The sequence below is a fragment of the Lepisma saccharinum genome, chromosome 1 (genome assembly GCF_977018435.1).
Source record: "Lepisma saccharinum chromosome 1, izLepSacc3.1, whole genome shotgun sequence".
NCBI classification, from domain to species: domain Eukaryota; kingdom Metazoa; phylum Arthropoda; class Insecta; order Zygentoma; family Lepismatidae; genus Lepisma; species Lepisma saccharinum.
In genome coordinates, this window is record NC_139229.1 from 17218816 (window position 1) to 17245770 (window position 26955).

Genomic DNA, 26955 nt, shown 5'->3' on the forward strand with positions numbered 1-26955 from the left:
TCGAAAATATGTATTATGCTGTGAATGGGAACAGGCTTCACGCTATTAAGCAGGTGCATGACGTTCCTCGTCCCGTACCTCCCGTCGTGAAGAAGTTCTTCCAACTTGACTGCGTATTGGACACAGCCGTCTCACCCATGGTCACTTGATGCAAGGGCTGGACCCTCCAATGTGTCGTCTTTATAATGTCGTTTAAGTATTCGTCATACTCTTCTTGAATGTGCCGATTTAGCTTCCCTCAGGCACACTATTCATCTTCCCAATTGTTTCTCTGTTGGGAGATGGCGGTTTTTTAACAAATGTTTTTAGCTTTTACGAGAGCTGGTCTCTGCCACTGTCTGTGAGGAAGTTTTTAGTTTATTCTAACATTTTATTGTGTTGTGTTTGTCTTGAGAAGGTCCCGTATTTATAACCAGGGGTAGGATATTTATGACCTAAATATCACCAAAATATGCAAAATAAAATATGCTGTTATGACCTGAAATCTTACAAAATATGCACTATAATTTGAAAAATATGCCCTTATAACTGGACTGTTTCAAACATCAATATCTAAGTGCTGAGATATTTTCACATACATACTATTTTTAGTTCACTGTATGGGCCCCGGGTTGAAATGCAGAATTAATACTTTCTCTAAATTTTCAAATAAAAATGAACAAGATTTTGCTGCAGTAAAAAAATAAAACCTCTCGAGTAAACATAGGAGTAAGAACGAATCCACTTCGAAAATGACTGTATATTTCTTGAAAATGCAAAAATATGCTGAATATGACCGAAAATTAATCAAAATATGCTCTATCATGCAGTAATGGCCAAAAATGCCAAAATATGCCCTTAAAAAGCACCTTAATTTAATTAGTTTCTTCAGAATATGAATTTCTGTATGTTTATGGAACACATCACCCTTACAAAAAAATATGCTAAGTCATGAAAATCTTAGCCCTATTTATAACTTTTCTCAAGAGTCTTCTTACACCCCTTGTTTTAAACTTTAAGTAAGGATTTTTAAGATGACATCCATATACATTGAAGGGTGCAAAATTCACTCAACGTTTTTCTTTTCTTAATCAGAGATGGGGCTATTTCTCGTTACCGTTATCATTCTATTAATCAGCGTACACTGGAACCCCATTCTGACATCCTCCATTTACCTAAACGTGTGTAAATGAGTAAAAAAAAATATTTGCCACAATTTGTAGTAAATACGACGTCATTCAGTTATAATGTATAATCTAACATTTCCGTGGTTTTTGTTACGCAGCTCGACCTAAATTCTTAACCCAAGACCAGGTAGAGCTGGAAATAACTCCTCCAGCAGGTTTTCATTACATTTTATGAAGAGGTTTATGTATTCTGAGGAGGAAAAGTGACAGTAGCCTCGCGAAGCAACATGGGGTTAATTTTAGAAATAGCCTCTTTCCACTTTCACGTATTTTTTACCTCATTCTCCACCCACATGTTCTTATTAAGACTTTAGCCAGTTACGTAGCTCGAGTTGGCAAATGAAGACCGAAATGAGGTTATGTGTATTCCTGAATATATGTGGCTTGGTCTCTTTCTCTCGTTTTTTTTTAATGTGTTCTTTTTTTTAGTAATTTTTAGTAGTCTTTTCAGTCCATGTAGAGAAAGTGCCAGAAGGTAAATTTCAACGCTGCTGCAGAATAAGGGCACAAAATGTGGAAGGATGAGAATATTTTGTGGAAGGGTACTTCTCGTGTATATCTCACTATGTCTATATGGGGTGCACTTTCATTTAGGAAGTATGTTTTATTTTCTGTTGCGGGCGAGATGGGGTAGAATGGTCTACTGAGGGGGCATTCGCCCTCTTGTCTCGCCTCTGATGATGACGCCTCGGTAGCCGAGCCAGTTTAATTGTCCATTCATGATCTCGCTATCGACGACTTCCGTGGCGGAGTTGTAACCACAGCGCGCTACGACGTCAGAGGTCCAGGGTTCGAATCCCGTCTTGAGCACGGTGTTCTTCTAGACTCTCTTGTCTTCGATTTCGTCACATAATCACGGCTTCCCCGGTGGCGAGGAAGAAAATCATGAGAGAGGGAGAGGAGGGAAAGGAAACTGAAGAGGGAGGGAGAGGAAAGAAGAGAAACTGAAGAGGGAGGGAGAGGAAAGAAGAGAAACTGAAGAGGGAGGGGAGGAAAGAATAGAAACTCAGGAGGAAGGGAGAGAAGAGAAAAGAAAGTAAAGAGAGAGGAAGAGAAGAGAAACTGAAGAGGGAGGGAAAAGAAGGAATAAAAACTCAGAAGGGAGGGGGACGAGAGAAAAAGTAAAGAGAGAGGAAGAGAAGAGAAACTAAAGATGGATGGGGAAGAAAGAATAGGAACTCAGCACGGAGGGAGGGAGAGGAGATAAGAGAGGGAGAGAAGACGAGAAATTCAAGAGGGAGGAAGAGGAAATAAGAGAAACTCAGGAGGGAGGAGAGGAGAGAAAAGATAGTGAAGAGAGAGGAAGAGAAGAGAAACTGAAGAGGGTGGGAAAAGAAGAAATAAAAACTCAGGAGGGAGGAGAGGAGAAAAAAGAAAGTAAAGAGAGAGGAAAGAAGGGAAACTGACGAGGGAGGGAAAAGAAATAATAGAAACTCAGGAGGGAGGGAGAGGAGAGAAAGGAAATTAAAGGTAGAGGAAGGGAGAGGAGAGAAGAGAAACTGAATAGTTGGGGAAAGGAAAGAATATGAACTCAAGAGTGGGTGAATTGAAATAATAGAAACTCAGGAGGGAGGGAAAGGAAAGAATAGAAACCCAGTAGTGAAGCAAAAGAAAGAATAGAAAATCAGGAGGGAGGGAGAGGAGAGGAAATAAAGTGCAGAGGGAGAGAAAAGAGGTGAGACTCAAGAGGGAGGGAAAGGAAATAATTGAAACTAAGGAGGATGGGAGAGAGATAGAGAAAAGATTCACACGTTTCAATATGGAGAAATTCAAACCTACCTTTTTTTTTATAAAAAAATTCACTTGACGTAGTTGCTCGGAAGAGAAGTATTCATATTCTCATCTGTCCTGTGCATATCTTTGGCAAAACGTCAAGCACTGAAAATGACATTATTTTCTTCAGCGAGTAAAGAGATAAACAAAAAGTTGTTTCTGCGCCGCTTTGAAAACAGTGATCAAAGTAAAAATTAAAGAACACTTAACGTCACTGTCTGGAGAGTTTGTTGGCTCTGAAACGCAACTAAGGAAGTAGAAGAAAAAGAAGGAAAAATGAAATCATCTGTTCTTCGCTTCATCCCTGGGGCTGTCGGCAACCCACTCGAGACGACTCATCTGCAGATGACAGAAACGACGGGAGCAGAGCAGCCAAACGACCGATGTTGTCTGTTGATGTTCCCCGAAGATGCCGCAGTATGCCGCGACCGCCGCGAGGATCGTTAGTACCTGCAACTCCCGCTCAGAGGTCGTTAGTGTTCGCCACTTATCCCGGTTGCATCTTGATTTGGGACCTACGCCGTAGATAAACGAACTTTTGGGGTTAAAACCACAATGGGAGGACGAAAATAGTTCCTTTCTATTCTCTGTGGAAAAGGAACGGAGTAGTGAGGTTTTTTCGTTTGATCCTCAACGGCTGAGTAAAGAAATGTTGGTATCATTTTCTTCACGAACCACAGAGTTAATAAGGGTTAATATTATTGTATATTGACCTTCTCGTTAATTGATTGATGGACGGGGAGAGACAGAGAGAGATTCTATATTTAACTTTGTTTCTCGACGTCTTCCATTTCTCTTTTCTTTTATTTCTCGCTTCTTTCTTTCTCTCAGCAGTCACTGAAATCAAGGGGTCCCGGGTTCGATACCCGGCAGGGGCGCCGACTTATCAAAATTATTGGGGGGGCTCTGATCACTAAAATAAATTAATGAATGACTCACTCAATCCCTTTTTTATTTGGCCTGTGTTCAGAATCTCGTAAAAGCCAATGAATTCCTCAAAAATATCAAAATTTTCATGCACAGTTCGAATGCAGAATGTCAATTGTTCACGGATGGATATATCACGAGTTTAGTCAACCATAATAGCAAAATATTCCCAACTTTTAATATCTGCTACCACGGAGCGCAAAACAGATCTCCCTAATATATCAACGATCTCGTTCTGAATGTCATGTGAGAGCCATTTGTAGCCCGAACTCCCATCCCCTCCCCTAGTTCATGCACATCGTCTTTTGAAACTCTTTTTAGTAAAAAAATTTAACAATACTCATAATTACATACTTAGTATATAGTAATAAGTCATGTGTTTTGCTGTCTCTGGTCATAGCCCCCCCCCCCCCAAGTTGATGGTTTAGCGGTCTAAGCCCCCCAAAGTTGATGGTCTAGAACAGTGGTATTCAACCTTTTCTCTCCGCGTACCCCTAAAGAAACTTTTCAACTCAAGCATGTACCCCCCCCTTCCCCGAGTTATCCTTAATTCAGATTATACATAACTACATCTAAAATAAATTATGCAAATCATTACCTATTAAATAATACAGTTTTACTATAAAAAGGAGAATTATAAAATAAATATAGGAAAATTACGGGTATAACAAAAATATATTATGAACTTTTAATATTTCTTACCTGTTAATGAGATGGCTGAGCTTGTTTTCTGCACACCAGCTCCTCGATTCGTGGCCGAATCTTCGTTAGTGCGAGTATCAGGCGATTTCTGTGTTTCGTTTTGATGGCTGTCAATGCAGAAAAACCCTGCTCACACAAATAAGTAAAGGGGAATGGAAGAAGGCGTGTGATGGCAGTGTCACTAAGTTCAATATACTCTTTGCGTGCGTAACACCAGAACTCGCAAATAGACACGTTTTCGAATTTGTTTTCAAGTGATCTATCAGGGGACATTTCCAGCAGACTTTCTTTTTTTTATTTTACAGGAAGATCAGAGGAATTGATGGCGGTGGTAACGGGTTTGTAATCCAATCTTGTGTGTTTTCGTCTTTCTCAATTTCTGGAAAGTATTTCTGGAACCGATTGTGCAGCACTTTTCACTGGTTCAACACTAGCGCCACTTTCACTTGTCTACTGATTTTACGTTTTCCTCTTATAATGAATTTATCCATGATGCAACAGAAGCTAAAATCACCACACTAATAACGAGAAACTGAACGTAACTATAAAGAGGGAGAGACGAGAAAAAACCGCACTTTCACACAAATGTCACGAAATAACACTGAACTCCCCTTTCTCTCCCCTCTTCCCTCCCTCTTTCTTTCTTTCTCCAGTCCATAACGTACATTCACAAACACTCCCATTATTGTCAGAGTTTCAAACAAATAATTCAAATAGCCTACCATTCGGAGCACGATTAGCAATGAGCGCAGCTGCAAGATTTCATTGTTGCAAAGAGTAAACAAAAGCGATTCTTGGAAATAGAGGATAATACAAGTTCTGAACATAATAATAAATCAGAGTTAGAATCCTTTAGTCTGGTGGTCGGTGTGGGGAGTAACATGAAATCCTCAATCGATCCCTTTTTATATTTACTTTGAGGAAAATGTTGACAAAGAAATGTCTATTTTCTATGCTTCCGTTTATTACATTTTCAAGTTATCTCTGTCAGGAACAGTTTTCATTATTTATAATTATTTTAAATTGTTCGTACCCCTAAAAAGTCTTCGCGTACCCCCAGGGGTACGAGTACCCCAGGTTGAATACCACTGGTCGAGAACATTTCAAATGTGTATTTAAAGTTAAGTTCATGTGGCACAATTCAGAGTAAACTTTACAAGAGAAGCAAAATAATACATTAGATCCTCTTAACCAAAATTATTTGGGGGCTCTGCCCCCACACCGTTAACATTGGGGGGGGCTCGAGCCCCCAAGCCCCATGGAGTCGGCGCCTATGATACCCGGTGGAGGCACATAGTGGTTCGGATCCCACTTTAAACTGTAGGTCCAGTCCCAATTAGCCATACTGTGCATAAAGTGGACTAAAAACACCAATTCAATTAATCAATCTCGGCAATCGCATAGAATGAGAGAGATATTTCCCCTCGCCGACCTTCTCTCTTCTTTTTTTCTCCTCAGGAGAGAGAGAGAGAGAGAGAGAGAGAGAGAGAAGTTAGATAGTGTGAATAGTGAGGGGAAAAAAGTGTAGTAAGAGAGAAAAGAAAGAGGAGAGAGAGAGAGGGAGAGAGATGAAAGACTAATGAGAGAGAAGAAAGAGTAGTTAGAGAGAAAGAAGTTAAGTGAGAGAGAGAAAGAAAAGAGAAAGAATGAAGAACAAAAAGTGAGAGAGAAAAAAGAAGAAAGAGAAGTGACAGAGAAAGAAGAAGAATGAAAAGTGATATAGAATAAAGGAAGTGAGAGAGGGAGAAAGAAGAAAAGTGAGAGAGAAAGAGGAAGAAAAGTGAGAGAGAGAGAGAAGGCAGGCGAAAGAGAAGTGAGAGAAATAAAGAGAAGAAAGAGAAGTGAGAGAAATAAAGAAGAATAAAAAGAGAGAGAAGAAGAAATGGAAGTGACAGAGAAAAGATGAAAGAGAAGTAAAAGAGTTGCAACGCGCGTGTACTCTCGATTGCAGCACAAAAGCCACAAAATTATCCTGCAGAGTTATACAACACGCGCTACACGCGAATTAAAAAGATTGCATACGAAATAGGATACACGTCTAAATTTTGCATCACATGACATAATATCAAAAAAATAAATTTGCATATGTCTAGCCTTTCCAACACCACAAAACTACCCCTAAGGCAGTGTAAACGAGGAAGACGTAATTGGGCCGAGTATTATGACCTGTAGCAGAGATAAGGGCCTCACCTATATCATTCGAAATAACACTGCATTGTTCTATTTTATAGGAGTAATCTTGCCCGGTCATTTTAACGGTCACCTTGCAATTAAAATGCACGATAAACGACTTAACTACCAGGCAGGCGGATGCTCGTATTTCCAACCCCCTTTACTACTTATCGCATCCATATCTGCACCCCCACCCCTCAATTCTATCACTGACCGTTTCCTTCCTCTGTGGCACTTTATGGAGCTTCCTAAGATTTCTTCTCGCATAGCAAACCGCATCTATTTGGTTTAATATCTTCCCCCGTACGTCGGTCGTTGGATATGTAGGATCTGGTAGGGTGCTAAAATTTTGATTGCCTTCGCTTCGGCGTACCTTTTTTAGGGGGGGGGGCACGTGAAGGGGGGCATTTTCTGTAACGAGCAATTATTGCGTTGGAAAATTTTCTTTTTGCGGGTTTTGGTGCCGTAATTAAGCAAGCTTTGTTCGTCCTGATTGTTAGAACCACATTTCATTCCTCCGCGTCTGGGTGGAGGCTGGGAAATAAAGTCCTCGATGTCAAAAGCATTGGACGCCCACGGCACCGTTTGTGCAGGAAAGAGTTTGTCGTCATGGTAACGAGAGAATCATCTGTATTCCGATAAACGGTAACTGTTGATGCTACTCGACTTAGAAGCAACGCGTGAGAGCTTTCAAGCCGTGCTTCTTTGTACTGTGTTTTTCGACTGTGTAGAAATTTCGAGCGGGACGGGGGGGGGGGGGAGGGACAGTGCAGAGCACGCGTTGCGGGCCGAGCTAAACGTGACATCGTCAACTGACTAGTCTCTGACCACCATAATTAATAACGAATCTTTTCTTAGCCGCGGTGGTCTAGTAGTCGACCTCCGTGGCGGAGTGGTTAGCACAGCGCGCTACGACGCCAGGGGTCCCGGGTTCGAATCCCGGCAAGGACATGCATGTTTGTGATCTGTCCTGATGAAAATGAGAATTAAGAGAAAATTGACAGGTATGAATTTGATGTGTGGAGAAGGCTGCCGCGTAGGGTGTCTTCCTTTATTTACAAAAAAAGGCGGTATGGCGTCTGACTTCCACGCGGGAGACCCGGGTTCGAATCCTGGTGTTTGTGACCTAAGGTCGGAGTTTTTTCCGGCCTTGTCCCCGCATAAAGTTCCTCTGGAGCTCACCCAGCCTGAAATCAATGGGGCCAGCACCCGTAGCGGAGTGGTTATCACATCGCGCTACGACGTCAGGTGTCTCGGGTTCGAATCCCGACCTGGGCATGGATATTTGCGAGTGTCCATTCATTAATTTCATCATGTCATCACTCATCCCCAAATTAGCCAAAAGTGGCACAAAAGGCCAAGTAAAATAAAGCAAAATAAAGCCAATCAATCAATCAATCAAATCAATGGGTACCTGGGGTGGGTAAAGGCGGCCGGAGAATAATGCTCATCACATCACCTAAAATGTTTTTTTTAAAAAAAAATAATAATAATAATAAAAAAACGAGATCGAGAATGTGTGGGGCCCTACCCCCCCACATCCCCTAAATGGGCCTCCATAGCACTGTATGCACGGGGAATTTTTCCTTTTTATCTGTATCTTGTTGTAACTATCCCTGCATTCGTTATTTAATATTACTTCAGCGCTCGTTCTTTTACCAATGGATTCAGCTGGATCCAAAGCAGTTCACCTCTTCGACCACTCGTAGGAGCTAATGAACGTGATGGATTTTAGGAATTGTGTGTAATTGTAGTCTGCTATAACACAAAGCATTTACATAAAGATCAGTCCAGGCCCTCAAAATTCCTTGTACGAATCTTGTTTTTGTGCGTGCACACCCATTGACATTAATTTATGATTCGGCTTACACAGAAGATCTACTACGTAGTAATTTAACAGAAAAATTGAGGCTCGACGAGGTTTCGAACACAGGTCTCTGGCAACCAACCGAGCGAGCCCTGTTTTCGCCTTATTTTTAATCGTCTCTGTTTTACCCATGAGGATTGTGTAAGCGCTACCGACAACGTGATCTGTTGACTGATGACGTCAGAATCTCCCAGCGTGCATCTGTGTGTTAACTTATGATTTAGCGCACACAAGAGATGTAGTAGCGTGTGTAAAATCATCATATCAGAGCTGCATTGGTGAGATTTTGGGAACAGTTGACGTCATCAATGTTTCATAGTTAACAGATCCCGTCGAGGTTTCACTCACAGAGGCAATTCCACGGACGTAAAGCAGAGGAATCAACCAGGGCTGGCTACATTGCTCAGTTGGTAGCGATATAGAACGGTGTGCCAAAGAGCCCTGAGCCATTTTTTGCTGAAAAGGTATTGACATTGTAATAGAAGAAATATTTCATTGCTAAAGGCACTGGCGTATGCAGATTTTTTTACGGGCTGGCCTGGATTTGTAAAGGTGGATTTTTGTATTACATAGCTATTCTGAGGGGGGATACACTATACCATATTCAGTAATTCCTATTCTTAACCTTCGTTTTAAAATATGTTCAAAGACAAGATTGGTAATCCGATGTCATGTTAAAGGTAGTTTCCATTTGTCACTTTGGTCCTCCCCCCCCCCGAGTTCTTTATGGCTTTCGTTTGAAAATTTTGATTTTCTAGACATTTCGGAAGGGGTCTGTAGTCCCATCAGCTCTCCCGCGCGTACGCCAGTGGTTAAAGGTGTTGCAAATTGCTTGTTGAGAGTAAAAAAAATAGCTTTTTAAGAGTGAATCCAGTGTTTACGGTAGTAAAATGATTGGCGTGCAAAAATTTATCGTTTTCACAATTTCAACTATTCATCTTAGTGCATGGTGATATTGGTATTGAATTTATTCCATTTGCTGTGTAATTTTTCGTTTGTTTTTCTTACGTACACAACGAAGTAGCGTGAAAACTACTGGGGAAAGAAACTCTATTTGTGTATGAAGAGGGGTCACTATTGATATATCCACCGCGAGGAAGGGGTATTGGAACCCAGTTTTGGCGTTTTCCCAGCTGCCAGTTCCTCTGTGAATCAGTCCCAGATGAGGATGATCTGTGGAGGCTGCAATCTGTGGTGCAAGACTTGTAACAGAGGAGCTCAAGATCATTTCCGAAGTCACAAATCTAGTCGCTAAATAAATAACTTCAATGCTCTTGGGCTTTGAGTTAAATTCCAATTGCTAAGTCTCTCATCTTAATTGGACACCCTTCCTGAGGCGAGTTCATAGATAGCCCTTTGAAATCCCATCGATCTAGGGGTGACCCTTTGTGAAGACACCCATATTTCAACTTCCTTTCCATGTAGTGAACTCTGGACTGCATTTTGCAGACTACTGAGGCTCTGGCGTTTGGACTCACCGTCAGTGTAATCTGTAGTGTGTCGCCCCTGTATGTTTGTCCCTTCATCCATTCATCCTCATCTTCGCAATTAGCCAAAAGTGGCAGAAATGCGAAGGAAAATCAATCAGTCTCGTTGATCTGTCGATAAAAGGAGTCATGGATGATTGATTGATTGATTTGGTTTATTTTACTTCCCATTTCTGCCACTTCTGGCTAATCGCGAAGACAAAGATGAGTAGTGATGTAATGAAATTGATGAAGGGACCCTCACAATGAACGCGCATGCCGGGATTCGAACCCGGGACTTCTAGCTTCATAACGTGCTGCGCTAACCACTCCGGCACAGAGGCCGGCAAGACCACGAGGACGATAATGTGAGTAGTAGTAAAGATATGGGTGTCACAAAATTGTATGATTAACAATGCTAAAATCACTGATCAGTCCAGATTTCCGAAAGGGGCGTGACACTCTTGTTCTATATTATAATGTATGAACGAATGACCTATTGAATCCTAAACAATTCATTTAAACTTAATATAAATGAATATGAAAATGTTTGTTCTGTTCGCAACCTTTCTCCATGCCGCTAAACAGCAGGTCGATGCGAATATATTCGATTTGCATTCAGCATTCCGAATTGAATTTTTAGACGCACTCTGCATAACAGTTTCCAAAACAGCCTATGGGGGAGCAGCTGTTGCGTTCAGTCGTGTGTCGTTTGGTTCCCAAAAGGGAGGGAAGGGGGGGGGGCGGTCAGCGAAGTTTCTTGCCTCTAGGTGTGTAATTCTGGGAATAAATGGAAGCCTTTTATTGTAAAATTCAGTCTGGCAGAAATCGCCCCCTAGCAAGTGTAATGGTATTTTTTTAGGTATATTCTTTTTGATCTGCCAACACTGCATCTGTCGATTTCGATTGGGTTTCTGGTGCAGTAATGGTTGATCGGTTGCAGAAGGCATGGGAATGGCGTGGGAAATATCACACAATTGCCTATTCAAAGTTCTATATTCCATTATTACTTGAAAGATATACTCTGTCAAAGGAGTCTGTGCAGCAAGCGAACGGGAACAATTCATCGGCGCAAGTAGTGACTCGAGAGGGTTCAACCAATGAACTCGTGAAAGGGGAAATGGATTGAAAACAGGGGGCAACGCAATTGCAGCTACCAGTCGTTTGCAGCAACACATACTGTTTCGTTTCATCCAGTCCCTATGTCTACTGTTATGCTCGGCCTTACCCCACAGTGTTTTTAATGTTTCTCCCTCATCTATGCTGTTGCCTCTTTGACCGTGTGCGTTAAATGGTCTACTTTCGATCTTGCCACTAAAGGTTCGAGTCCCGGCCTGGATCTCTGTAACTGTCCCATAATCACTTTTATCTAATCATCATTTATAATCATCGTCGCGACGTGGAGTGAGCATTGGAAAAGAGTTTCGAGAGCTACTTGAAAAGCAAGAGTAGCCGAATACAGTCGCCGAATACAGTTTCCTTAGTCAGAAACAGTGGCGATGAAAGTCGATGTGCTCACCACGCAGCGCTCAATGAAAAAGCCTTGGCCCTCGAAAGGGTGTGGGGTTTGCTTGCCCGTTGATAGATCGGTTCTGGGGAACTTTCGTTGGGTTCTAGGACACAATTCATCCAAAATCTAGCAGAAAATTATGAAACAATGGCCAGGTATAATTTTGAGTTTATTCTGGAAAGTTCCCCAAATAGTAGTATAATTTCATAAACAGTGTGTGAAAATTGTGTAAAGTAGTTCGCGTCAGGAATTCCAGGTGGCAGCACAAGTGCAAACGTGTGTAAGATCTGCTAGAATTGCGTAAGCTTAGCTCATTATGAAATGCCTTCGTATTTACTACGGCCTATAGATGCTTTGAAAACTGCGTAGGTTCAAAAATAAGAGGGTCATCAAAATATGTGCCCTGTTAGGTTCCTTGATTTTAATTCTCGTAAGCCATGATGTGTGCGTGTCCAATAATATGAATATTACATATTCCTGGAGATGAGGCCTGCTCGAAAAGGTTTATTATCCATTAAGTTTGTGGAGATAATGGTGAATATCAGATACCGACGTTACTTTGCTATGCAGAAACAAGCTTCAAGGAAATATGCAGTCTTGTGGTGACCTCATACTACACTCTATGTCCCTCGTTCTCTTGATTAATGTATAATTTCTCGAATGCCGACTACATTTTCTTCTCCGCGCGAGTCCTTGTATTGTGGAGTGTCTTCTGAAGGTCCTCCCGCGTCATTGGAATGTCGGCTGTGACCTAAATGCCCATCTTCCCCTTTCAACACGACCTGAAGCTTGACAATCACAAAGCCGCAAGCGCCCAAATGCCTTTCTTCCTAAACTTACATTCCGCGTGCGAACATTCTCTTCAACGTGTCAATTTTAAGTTAGTAATACATGAAGCCAATTGTATCTGTGCATTGTGATTTTCCGCCTGCAGTGTTTGTTGCAAGATAAATTTTGAGGTGATACACAAAAGCTCCCGGAATGCAATTATGAAGCATAACACTTTGGCCGCGGTGGCTCAGTCGGCAACGCGTCTGACTACCATGCTAAAGGTCCCGGGTTCGATCCCCGGCCGGCGCAAATCCGAGAACTTTTCTAACGGCGCCCACCCAGCGTCGAATAACATGGGTACCTGGGAGAAACCCTGGGGGTAAAGGCGGTCAGGGGCGTGATGCTCATCACATCACCCCCACTCACGACCGGATCAAGAAAGTGTGGGGCGTTACCCCCACACCCCTATACGCCTTCATGGCGTGGTGCTGTGCACAGGGGAACACTTTACCTTTTACCTTTAACACTTTGTCTTGGGGAATCTGCGGATCAAGGCCGCTCATAACGGTAAAGTGGAGAAAGCGAGTGGGCGAAGCAAAGCAGTGCTCCATGCACTCACTTCCCCTCACGCGTTCATTGGTCTGGAGTAGGGATGGCCAAATGAATCCGGATCCGAAAATTCCGGATCCGGATCCGGATCCGAGAGTTTCGTGTCTCAATCCTTATAATATTACCACACCTGAAAAGGTATTATGATCTTCGATTACAAAGAAATTTTTCGTTAGTCCTACAAGAATTCTTTTCAAGTGTTGTTCCTAAAATACTTTGCTACGCATCAGCTAACACACTCGTGCACAAATGTCCAAGGTGATTTTGTAAATGCCATTGAAACGAATATGTATTCATTCGAATGTATTGGAAATTAAAACACACATAAATGTGAGACATTCCATTCCAGGATGAAACCTTTAACACATAACAAGATAGAAATGTTATACAAAAATTACACAATTGTTCTACAGTTACAGTTTTACAAATTAAAATAAAACATTATAATATATGCAGTGTTAAATAATTACAAAGTGTAAGACTAACAAGGGAGGTTATCTAAGTGTCCCCCTCCGATTTCCATGAAACTTGGCAGTATAGTGAGGCCCAAAGGAAGAATTAGGTTTTTTTTTGGTTTCAGCTAAAAAAAACTGTTTTAGGGGGCAAAACCCCCTCAAATGTCAAGATGAGAACAATTTGAAGTGAGGATCTGACCCCTGTGTCCCTCCGATTTCCATGAAACTTGGCAGGTGTATAGTGGGGCCCAATGGAAGAAATACATGTTTTTTTGTTTCAGATAAAAAACTGTTTTAGGGGGCAAAATCCCCTCAAATGTCAAGATGAGAACAAATTGAAGTGAGGATCTGACCCCTGCGTCCCTCCGAGTTCCATAAAACTTGGCTGGTGTATAGTGGGGCCCAATGGAAGAAATACGTGTTTTCTTGTTTCAGCTAAAAAACGGTTTTAGGGGGCAAAACCCCCTCAAATGTCAATATGAGGACAAATTTAAGTGGGCATTTGATTTATGTGTCCCCCTCCGATTTCCATGAAACTTGGCAGGTGTATAGTAGGGCCCAAAGGAAGAAATACGTGTTTTTTTTTTGTTTCAGCTAAAAAACGGTTTTACAGGGCGAAACCCACTGAATTGTCAAGATGAGTACAAATTGAAGTGGGGATCTGACCCCTGTGTCCCCCTCAGATTTCCATGAAACTTGGCAGGTGTGTGTATAAACGGGCCCAAAGGAAGAAATACGTGTTTTTTTGTTTCGTCAAAAAATTTGTTCTAGGGGGCAACCTCCTCTCAAATGTCAAGATGAGGACAAATTGAAGTGGGGATCTGACCCCTGTGTTCCCCTCCGATTTCCATGAAACGTGGCAGGTGTATAGAGGGGCCAGAAGGAAGAATTACGTGTTTTTTGTTTCAGCTGAAAACTGTTTCAGGGGGCAAAATCCCCTCAAATATCAAGATGAGGACAAATTGAAGTAAGGATCTGACCCCTGTGTCCCCCTCCGAGTTCCATAAAACTTGGCTGGTGTATAGTGGGGCCCAATGGAAGAAATACGTGTTTTTTTGTTTCAGCTAAAAAACGGTTTTAGGGGGCAAAACCCCCTCAAATGTCAATATGAGGACAAATTTAAGTGGGCATTTGATTTATGTGTCCCCCTCCGATTTCCATGAAACTTAGCAGGTGTATAGTAGGGCCCAAAGGAAGAAATACGTGTTTTTTTTTGTTTCAGCTAAAAAACGGTTTTACAGGGCGAGACCCACTGAAATGTCAAGATGAGGACAAATTGAAGTGGGGATCTGACCCCTGTGTCCCCCTCAGATTTCCATGAAACTTGGCAGGTGTGTGTATAAACGGGCCCAAAGGAAGAAATACGTGTTTTTTTTTGGCTAAAAATTTGTTCTAGGGGGCAACCTCCTCTCAAATGTCAAGATGAGGACAAATTGAAGTGGGGATTTGACCCCTGTGTTCCCCTCCGACTTCCATGAAACGTGGCAGGTGTATAGAGGGGCCCGAAGGAAGAATTACGTGTTTTTTTGTTTCAGCTAAAAACTGTTTCAGGGGGCAAAATCCCCTCAAATGTCAAGATGAGGACGAATTGAAGTAAGGATCTGACCCCTGTGTCCCCCTCCGATTTTCATGAAACTTGGCAGGTATAGAGAGGGGCCCAAAGGAAGAAATACGTGTTTTTTTGTTTCGGCTAAAAGACTGTTTTAGGGGGCAAAACCCGCCTCAAATGTCAAGATGAGGACTAATTGACGTGGGAATCATCTGACCCCTGTGTCCCCCTCCGATTCCCATGAAATTTCACAGGTGTATAGAGAGGCCCTATGCCCCCTGTTCCTTCCTATGCCATATTTACGTGGTTTCGGGGTCAGATCCCCACTTCAATTTCTCCTCATCTTGACATTTGAGGGGTGGGCTCTATACACCTGCCAAGTTTCATGGAAATCGGAGGGGGAGACTTAGACCTCCCTAGTAAGTGTATTAATTAATTACAAATCGCGCACGCGCGCACACACACTATACGAGGGTCACTATTTATATTTCGAGCCTAACAATGAAAAAACAGGAATTTGGCATTGAAAACTGCTTTATTGTTCTTCGAAGTATTCTCCTTTATAGTCAATACACTTTTGCATTCGTTCGAACCATTTGTCAAAGCAGTTTTTCCAATCTTCTTGAGACACCTCCATAATATGGTTTTTGAACGCATCAACGGCGTCTTCCGCCGACGAAAATCGTTGTCCACGCAATTTATTCTTGACATTCGGGAACAAGAAGAAGTCATTGGGTGCCAAATCAGGACTGTATGGCGGATGACCCATCAATTCATTTTTTTTTTTTTTTACTGTTCATAAAGTCGGTTGTTAGACGAGATGTGTGACAGCTGGCATTGTCTTGATGAAGAATGATCCGACGGCGTTTGTTTGTTTTCCGTTATTTGACCGAAGACCTCTGGAAACAAATTGTTGTGTACCATTCAGAGTTGACCGTTCTACGTTCCTCTAAAGGCACAGTTGCCACATGACCAGTTTTCCCGAAAACACATGCGACCATTTGTTTCGATGGGCTTCGAGCGCGAACAACTTTTGTTGGATTGGGTTCATCTTGAAACACCCATACAGTCGACTGCTGTTTACGTTCCGGCTCATATGCATATATCCATGATTCGTCACCTGTTACAATCTTATATACGTCTTTTGAAGCACCACGATTGTATTTATTGAGCATTTGTTTGCACCAATTGACGCGAGCGTCTTTTTGAGTTTTTGTCAAATTGTGTGGGATCCAACGAGAACATACCTTTCTCACAGCTAAATGATCATGTAATATTTTATATATGCTGGTGGAACTAATGCCTATGGTTACCTCAATCTCACAGTATGTCACATGACGATCTTGCAGTATTCGGTTTTGCACAGCATCAATGTTTTCTTGAACAACAACTGATTTTGGACGACCTTCGCGAATCACGTCGGTGAGTGAATGGCGGCCACGATTAAATTCGTTATACCAGCGTTTCACAGTGGCAAAGGATGGGGCTTCATCGCCAAATGTGGAAGTAAGTTGATCGATGCACTCTTGATTGATAATCCACGTCGAAAATCGTAAAAAATCATCGCACGAAAATGTTCACGAGTTAATTCCATTTTATTGTTGTCGTGCAATCTCCAAGGCAACATAAACAACACAAATGAAGCTACTGACAAAACATTTGAAGTACGTTATGGTCAATAATGCCAGACGATTCCGTGCAAACGTCAAATCGCGCCTAACTTCAATCAGTGTTGCCAAGGCTCAAAATATAAATAGTGCCCTCGTATATATATATATGTGTATGTATATTATATATATATGTATATTAGCAGGTAACAATATGTTATAAGCACATTCTTACTTTCCAAAGAAGCGCATGTGGGATGGCAAAACGGATCCGGATCCGAAAATTCCGGATCCGGATCCAAAAGTACCGGATCCGGATCCGAAAGTACCTGATCCGGATCTGAAAGTACCGGATCCGAAAATTCTGGATCCGGATCCGAAAGTACCGGATACGCGGATCCGGATCCGAAAAATTTTAGGATCCGGAACCAACTGGATCCGGATTTCGGATCCGCCAGGATCCGGATCTGGCCATCCCTAGTCTGGAGTCACTACTTGCACAGAGAACTTGTTTTCGTGCGCTTGATCCAGAGATTCCAGGAACAGAGTTTATACGAGGCTCCAAAGCGATCGGTCAGTTGTTTTCGGCTATCATCGTTTACTTTCGTGGCCACTCGGGCCATCAAACAAACGACAGTCGGAGACACTGCGCGTTGCCAAAGCTACTGCTCCGTCTCGCCACGGTTGCAAAGAACACTGGACTTGGAATGAGCGCGGGAGTAAAATAGCTTACTGTAAGTTTATTTCTTCCAATCCTTTGAAATAAGCAAACCAGATATTTAAGTACACTAGAGGGTAATGTAAGTTTACTCTCGGAAAGTATGTTTACAATGTTTAGTGTGGTAAAGTATGAAATATATTCCAACTTCACTGACATTTAACGGCATGCCGTATGTTCGTATTGTAACGATTTCTACAAACTCCTTAAATCCTAAGATTGTTCGATTCATTGTGTAATTTCCAGCTTTAGTGGCTCTATCGTGAATGATGTCGTAATATTTACCTCGGAATGGGCCTGTCGTGAAAAGTGCTCAACACTTATCTTCTTACAAGATCCCCCCCCCTTCCCGTTGCTCTCCCCTTAAAATCTACTTCCTCGTCCTCAGCTTCAATGAAGGCCTAAAGCCGGGCTCAAATTGAATGTCAGGGTGATGGATGCGTTTCCGTTCTCTCTCTCTCTCTCTCTCTCTCTTTCATTCTTTCTCAGAGCTCTGCGCTGTTACATCTTGCACCCTTTTGTTGAGACAGATCAGGAAGCCTTATAAAAAATAATGAAGAAAATCGGGGGATGCCTGCCTCACCTTTTTACTTGGTTTCTCTTCAGTCACTCAAGGATAATGCTGAGAGGGCCCCTTTGGCAAAGATATTCCTTTGTTAATGTCATCTTATGCCTTACAGCAGTGCAATTGAGCCATGCAGAGAAGGCAACGTGGATTGAAATGTCTTTCAGTTTGAGTTTTGTGTTAAGTCCACTTTTATGCACAGAAAGCCTAATCGGGACTGGACCTACAGTTTAAAGTGGGATGCGAACCACCATGTGACTCTACCGGTTATCGAACCCGGGATCCCTTGATTATAAGGCGACGACATTACCACTACACCATCGGCGAGGCACGGATTGAAGTGTCTGTTAAGGTAGCTTTCAGACCGAAGAGACACGTGTCACATAGAAACGAACCTTGAGAAATAAATGCAACGTTCATACCAAAGCGACACCTCTTGCTCTCTTGCTGGACAATAGCGTACATCGTGTCGCCTCGGTCTGTTTTGACGTGCGTGCGCAGAGAATGCTTTTGTACGGACTGGAAATGCCCCTGTCGCTTGTTACTTGAGTGAGAAACCCCCATGTCGCTTCAGTCTTAAAGTCCTCTAAGAGCATACATTCTTGTTGTCTCGCCAATTTCATCAATCCAGTGGCGGCGATTAGGGGGGCGAGGGGGACAGCTGCCCCCGTACTTTTTGCAACTTTTTCTCGCACACTATACTAAATCTTATATACCAAGAAAAGTAAACTGTTCTTGTCCCCCTAGTTTTGGTACCTTGCCCTTCTATTTTGGGAACCCAATCTCCGCCACTGAATACCATTTATTCATTAAGAAATAAATTAACCAAAGAGTCATGCCATGCCAAATCAACACAGATATGTGCAATTTCCAACCTGACCATCTCCGATTTTCATGAAATTTGGGGAGTTGAAACTATGCATGGAACTTAGTAACTACGAAAATTTTTAGTCTCGTGCGTCAAAAGTCCCTTAACACCCCCTACAAAATGTAGAGGAGTTATCCTGGTCATGAAAGAAATAGGTTAGGCACAGGGAGATCCCTCCCTAGCTGTGTGTGTCAAGTGCATGTCCGCCATATTTTTGACCGCCATATTAAATTCAACGCAAACATTTCAAAGAAAAGGGGGTGAAGTGATATATGAAATCAGGCTTCAACTTCACGAGAAATGAAGCAGCGAAGGTTTTTCCAACTTATCTTTAGGCAGCAAAAAGTTATTACTGCATGCTTATAACCGTTTTCTCCGTTTCGAGGTGTTAAAATCAAAGTATTTAGAATGCTCCTAAAACGTGTTAGGTACTCGTCGAGATCACACTGACATCTTGGGAGAGAAAGAAGTATACGCAGCATTGCATATGATTTTAATCAGCAACATTCACCAAATACTTAAATAGTGGAGAATATTGGGAAAAATATCTCAAACAATTACGTGACACTTCCTTTGGAATGAAAAATATTCAGTGGCGAGGCTAATTTTTATGTTCACGGTAAAGTTAATAAAAATTATATGCAATACCTGTGATTTGATCATCTACAGTAGACAGATCCCAGCCGAATGGTTGTTGCTGGTAAGCTAATGATGTGGTATAGTGAATGGAGAAATGGAATGGTTGGTCCATATTCAACAACGGAACCTTAAATGGCGAGGGCTTCTTTTATTTAAGTGAACAGGTTTTTCATCCTTGTTTACGGGATATGGCACTTTTCCAGAGTTTTGAAACAGGACAGTGTGTGACCACACTATGTGAACATTTTGGCAATTTCTTCATGGTAAATTTCTAGGTAGATAGATGGGCAGACGGGGATCTATTAAAAGACCTGCACATTCCCCAGATCTAACATCTTAGGAGGACTTTTACGTTTAGAAACATTTGAAGAGAATGGTTCATGCACTAAAAGTTCCTGATATTGACCATCTGAGAGAAGGCATAATTCCTGCTTGCGATGATGTTGCACATGCTACATTATCAAATGTTCTATGCGAGTGTGAGAAACGTCAACGAGTGTGCTCACAGGAATATTGACAACACTATAATGTGCATATATCGTAAGTGAAAGATATGCGTATAACGTTTTGCTGCCTAAAAATAAGTTGGAAAAACCTTCGCTGCTTCATTTCTCGTGAAATTCTAGCCTGATTTCATATATCACATCACCCCCCTTCCTTTGAAATTTTTGCGTTTAATTCAATATGGCGGTCAACAATATGGCGGACCTGCACTTGACACACACAGCTATGGATCTCCCTGTGCTTAACCTATTTCTTTTATGACCAATTATACCCAGGATAACTCCTTCACATTTTGTAGGGGGTGTTAAGGGACTTTTGACTCTTCATAGTTCATGTAATGAGGCTTTTATCAGTCACATAGTTACACATATTATTTTGTATCTTCTGTTCCCATTGCAGTCCCACAATGATTTTTTGATATGTTTTATAGTATGGCATGAGGGACCAAATATAGTTTTTTCACGATTTTTGGTGATGACATGTTTTGAGATATTCAAGGTCAAAGTCAAGGTCACGTGACAAAATTATATTTTTATCGGAAGGTAGGCTTGTTATATATCACTGGAAAGCTTGTTCAATTCCTTGTACAATAAGCTTTATTTGAGCTTCCTAGGCTAAATAGTGGCGGAGTTACAGCAGATTTAGTATAGCTAAGCGGGCTCAAAAAGGGCAATTTATGCTAACTTTGACCTTGAATAATTTAACAATTACAAGACGCATGAGACTAAATATTTTCATACTTACTAAGTTCTATGCATAGTATCAACTCCCCAAATTTCATGAAAATCGGAGATGGTCAGGTTGGGGGCTGTGTTGATTTCGCATGGAATGACTCCAAAGCGATAAGCGAATAGTTTGTTTAAGTTTACTTGATGTTACGAAAGGCTAATCATGACTGGACCTACAGATTATAATTAGATCAGAACACTGCGGGGCATTCCATGCAAAGTGCCTCTGCTGAATCTAAAATAAAATACAATGCTGTAATGTTATGAGTCAGCAATCTAAGTTGTCATTTAGATACAAATTCAAATATACATAATTTAGTTAATCGTGCAAGGTATTTTTACATATTGCTTGTTTATTTTAACTTTTTGATTTACTTTTGTTTTGTATTGTACGCTACCTGGGGACCTGGGTTCGAATCCCGGCTTGGGCATGGGTGTTCTTTGTGAGTGTCCCTTCATAATTTCATCGTAATACTCTTTGCGATTAGCCAAAAGTGGCAGAAATTCGAAGTAAAATAAACCAAATCAAATTGAAGCGGAATTAGCGCTTTTGTCGCAATAACAGCCCGTCATATCCTGCACATTTCGACAACCAGTGCAACTCGTCCGTAATGCTAGGCTGCGAACATTCAAGGGGCAATATTTGTGTCTGCTACGCTTCACGCTGTTAATCCAGCCAGAAAGGAATAATTGAATATCATCGCCAAACTTCAAAGCGTTGACACATCCACAATGCTCTCATGTTCTATTACTGTCGTGACATGCATTAAAAATCGATCAGAAAATCATTCTAGAACTCGTTTATGGACGCTGATTGTCATATACTTCAAAGACGTGCGTCAACACATGTAAATGCTTTGCCCCCGTTCATAGGCTAATGCAGATGGAAATTGCCCAGTGCTGCATGGGAAATAGGGTCTCTCTCTCTGTGTGTGCCAGTTCCTTTTGCACATCGAAGTAACAATTGCATTCAGCCGAACACAATTAAACAGTGCTTTTGCCAACAAAAGCCATCCAGGGCCCAATAGCCGTTCCTTCGGGGCAAAAGAAGCTGCAATACCGCCCCAAGTTTTGCAGGTGGAAAGCCGAATTGAACGTGTTTATCAGTGTTTCCAACCTCGAATAATTGTCACTGTAGACAGTGATACTTTTCCGAACGCCCATGATGGGGCAAGCTGGGAAAAGGTTTGAAATGTTACAAGTTTCAAAAAGCGTTTTTAGAGTTCTCGTGGCGTCGAAACGAGGCCTCTATGTGTTATATATTTATAGTGTTTGAGTGTTGTGTATGTATGTATGCACGTTCTTTGAGGAAACATGCATAACAATGAAATCATGTATAAAGTTGTGCAATAGTGTTGTAAGCAAGATAAGATTTTCAAAGGTTCATATTTGCCTATCTTTCTCATCCTCGTGGAGAAATATTGATTGCATATTGAACGATCAACATTAAAATGACGTTACGATCGGCTTATCGATAGTAATAGACTTGTTGAGCCCCCCCCCCCTCTCTTTCTATGAAGTAGACAGATCTACAAATACCAGAGTACTAATTCTGTATAATCCAATGAATATTGTTCTTTAGATTTCCAAAGAACAGCAAGATCCTTCCTTTGGTGTTGTGATTTTAGGCTCTCACGCCAGAGGTCCAGAGTTCGAATCCTGCTCTGGATATGGGTCTTTTCTGTGAGAGTTACCTTTCCGATGCCGTAGTGGTAACGTCATCGGGGGTCCCGTGTTCGATTCTCGATAGTGGTTCGGATTCCACTTAGAACTGTAGGCCCTGTCCCGTTTAGCCTGTATATGCATAAAGTGGGCTTTACACAACAATTCAATCAATTTTCTGTGAGTGTCACTTCATGAATTTCATCATATCACTCATTCTTATCTTCACGATTCGCCAAAAGTGGCAGAAAAGCGAAATCATTCAAGCAATCAATTCAGGCCCTGAAGGAGAGAGTATTGCAAATGTCAATTGAGAAGTAAACTGAATATATATTAAGGTTTGAATGACAATTTTGGAAGAAATATCTGAAACATTGGAGAAAGGGTGTAGAGTGAACTGCAGTGGCGTCTATTGGATTCCAAAACTTGGGGACAAGGACAATTTACTTTCTCTTGGTACATAAGGTTTAGCATAGTGCGGGGACAAAAGTGGCAAAAAGTGGGGGGAAATGCCCCCAACGCCCCCCCTTAATCGCCGCCACTGTTAAACGCTATTGGTCTGTTTCTACCCACATATCATAGCGAAAAGATATATGGTGCCGCAAGCGTAACTCCAACATGCTGCTACAACATATCGATAAAAGACGAACGAAGCACACCACTCCCTCTATAAAAAAAAAACAGCGAAAGATGGGAGTGGGATGACAATTTTGGTATAGTCAGTTGACTACACTGAGCTCGGCTACATGAACTCGCACACACTACCCAATTGAAGCGGATATTGTTTCCCCACTGCGGACAAGCGCCCACGTCAAGTATATTAAAACTTAACACCGGACGATTAGACCCCGAAGTTTCTGATGGAGTATTTTTTCCGCTTAAACAGCTATGTTAACAATGCTATTTCGTTTCTGTAACGTTTCGCTTTGTGAGAACATAGGCACCGCAATCCGGAAATAACGTTTCCGAATGACGTCGTATCAAAGCTTTCTACAAAGCAACTATATTATAACGTACTTTCAGTATTTTTGGACGGTTATTACTCTCTTTGTCACCTTTGAAACCTTTGTTGCTGAAAGCTAGTTTCTGTTTGCAATTTAAATTTTCCATGTATTTTCTTTTTCGACAGATCGAACTCGTTACGAGGGGACATTTCGATTGGTTGATTGGACCAAGATAAGGGAAATCCCCATGAAAAATCCAGAGAATATCATAGAAAAAGAGGTAAGTGATTGTTTCTTCTACCTTGTACTGGTTTTCCGCATGTTTACAATATTCTATAGTTCGTGTGATATAACTTGTTTTCCTTTTCCCTCCAGAAAACCTTACAGAAAGGGCAAATTTGAAATTATAGCCGTGATTGACAATTTGGCACACGTGCGTGTACTTTTATTAAACCATAATTTTTGGAGGGAAATCTACATATCACGAACTGTAGTATAACATTTGTGCAATATGCGTTTAAGCAACTGTATTGATAAGTTATATTCCGTACAAACGTTCGTATGTTTACTCAACATTTTATAATACAAAGGTGATGGTGTTTAATGTGTGTTTTAAGAAGTTTTCAAAACTTTCAAAAACTGGTCTTTCTAAATACAGAAATTTACAAAATGTCCCAGAACTGGTCTTTCTAAATCAAGAAGTTTTCAAATCATTCTCAATTAAGCATAATTGCTAATATGTACTCAAAATAATACAGCATATCATTCTGATAAATAATAGCATGTAAAATGTACGTATTTGAATTAGGCTCCAGTTCTGTAGACATGATATTGTTATTAGTTGTAGTAGTAGCAGTAAATGACTAGAAAAACGACTGAACAGTATCGTATTAATGGATAGGCTCTGTAGGCTGTAGCCTAAATATATTCTGATCATCGTCCTTGTTATCTAAGAGGTAGAAATATGCTATCGAAAAGAACCAATCCAGTGTCTTCATCTGTAAGAGGTTGTAGGGGTCATCAAAGCAACGTAACTTTCGAATTTTCAATACGCTCATGAATTGATCATTCTAAATCAAAGCACTTCTCAGAACTTTCAAGAAAAACTGTTTCTAAATCAATAAGTTTTTCAGAACATTCAAGGAAAGGTTTTCAAAACATTCTTTCTAAATCAAGACGTTCTCAAAACTTTCAAAAACCGTTCTTTCTAACTCTGGAAGTTTTCAAAACATTCAAGAGCCGCTCTTTGTAAATCGAAATTTTAAAACTTTCAAACAGCACTCTCTCTAAATCTAGTTTTTTAAAACTTTCAAAAACCGCTCTCTCTAAATCGATAAATTTTCAAAACTGACAAGAACGGCTTTTTTCTGAAACAAGAAGCTTTGGAAGCGTCCTAAAACTACTTACTTTAAATCAGGACAATTTTATTTTAAAACATTCAAGAAGTAGTCCTTCTTTATTCGTTCCAACTCGTTTCATGCTCCCTTAGACAAACGATGGAGACTAATATACTAAAATTAGTGCGGGGGATGCAGATATAGCATCTTAAAGAAAAAAAAATGAAATATGGATGCAGAGAGTTCCCGAGGATGGGGAAGGCACTTGAGTAACAGGGCACGGAAATAGCCGAGCAAATTGCTTCTCCTCGGAGGTGACAAACGAAGAGCGGATTTTCTCTCTCTCTCTCTCTCTCTCTCTCGCTCTCTCTCTGCCATGACGACGAGGTGAGACAGAAAGCCACGGAATTTTTTTTAAACAAAATGAAAGAAAGATAACCGCCGAAAAGAAAAGACGAAAGTGAAAAGGAATTTGAGAAGAAGAAGATGACACGTCTACTGTCCCTATTCCTTCCGCCACAGACGAGTGCGTCCGCACGCATTCGTGCGAGTGCGTGCGGATTGCGACAATCGATACGCAGTCCCTGCAGACCTCCCTCAACCCCCCACCCGCACCCCTCCCCCTCTCCCTCCATTTTACAACCCACACAACTCAGCAGCATCCCGTGTATCTTAATGCATGGACCAAGATGGATTCGGGGGGGGGAAGTCGAAATTCTTTTTTTTATCCTCTGAAAAAATTACGCAACAGCAATGCAATCTTCGTACCCCTCCTCTCCCGCGCATGCGCTCTTTTGCTTGCCTCGGAGGAAAACTGATTTAAGTGTACGGTCGGGGAAATAAGTTGTCATACGTAAACACGCCTACATTTCTGTTAAGCTATTGGTTATTCCGAGAATCTGCCAAAACTTTTATAAATGGAGGGAGGTGGAATTCGAATGTGTTCGGAAACCGACCCTCCGATATAACAATAACTCTTCGTTTTTTTCGTCTGTGAAAAGGGGAACGACGAAAGTAAAATTGCCAGAAAAATGACGATTTCTAACTAGGTGGGTTTCATTTTCAGTATACTTTAGGACAACTAGGTCGTCATAAATTCTGAGGACAGTACGGGAATAACTGGAGTGTAGGAGGATAATTTTCCTCTCTTTTATTTCCTTTTTTTTTTTTTTTTTTACAGTGCTTTCACTCTATAGATTTTTTCCGTCGGGCTTTCCTGTTGGTTTTCTTCTCGGGGTGTAATATCTCATGCTAATTTACTTCACGTTTCAAACGAATTGCTGACTTCTTATTGTGGCATTGTCACGTTTCAATCGAATTGCTCATTTCTTATTGTGCCTTTGTCACGTTTCAATTGAATTGCTCATTTCTTATTGTGCCTTTGTCACGTTTCAAACGAATTGCTCATTTCTTATTGTGCCTTTGTCACGTTTCAAATGAATTGCTCATTTCTTATTGGGACATTGTCACGTTTCAATCGAATTGCTCATTTCTTATTGTGGCATTGTCACGTTTCAAACGAATTGCTCATTTCTTATTGTGGCATTGTCACGTTTCAAACGAAACGCTCATTTCTTATTGTGGCATTGTCACGTTTCAAACGAAACGCTCATTTCTTATTGTGGCATTGTCACGTTTCAAACGAAACGCTCATTTCTTATTGTGGCATTGTCATGTTTCAAACGAATTGCTCATTTTTTATTGTGGCATTGTCACGTTTCAAACGAATTGCTCATTTCTTATTGTGGCATTGTCACGTTTCAAACGAATCGCTCATTTCTTATTGTGGCATTGTCACGTTTCAAACGAATTGCTCATTTTTTATTGTGGCATTGTCACGTTTCAAACGAATTGCTTATTTCTTATTGTGGCATTGTCACGTTTCAAACGAATTGCTCATTTTTTATTGTGGCATTGTCACGTTTCAAACGAATTGCTCATTTCTTATTGTGGCATTGTCACGTTTCAAACGAAACGCTCATTTCTTATTGTGGCATTGTCACGTTTCAAACGAAACGCTCATTTATTATTGTGGCATGGTCACGTTTCAAACGAATTGCTCATTTTTTATTGTGGCATTGTCACTACTAAGTAATTTCGTATCATACCATTCGGTATGAAGGATCAAACTGGCTTGATGTAGCTCACTGATCATTCCTCCTCGTTCAACTCGCTATTTGTGGTAGGCTTGGTGGTGATGTGCGAGAGGTAATAACTACACATATATGAATGGCAAACACAATACCTGAGATTTAAACACCCAAAGACTGGATCAACATGGCTATTGGAAAAGTATACCTGTCTCGGAGCGAATTGACAATATAGAGAAAGTCTCCAGTTTTGTTAATTTTCAGTATACTAACTACTTTTGGCCTCCTAATCACGAATTTGTTGTAAATAACCGGGGGTCACGTCT

The 26955-nt window shown here is 41.2% G+C and overlaps 1 protein-coding gene across 3 annotated transcripts in view; it reads left to right on the forward strand.

Moving 5' to 3' along the window:
- LOC145993200 (uncharacterized) overlaps positions 1–26955 on the forward strand; it is a 776759-nt gene that overhangs the window by 634154 nt on the left and 115650 nt on the right. For all 3 annotated transcript variants that reach the window (XM_083129421.1, XM_083129420.1, XM_083129422.1), the window contains one exon: positions 23388–23482. In XM_083129421.1, coding sequence (XP_082985547.1) covers positions 23388–23482 — 95 coding nt within the window. The remainder of the gene's footprint in view (positions 1–23387; positions 23483–26955) is intronic.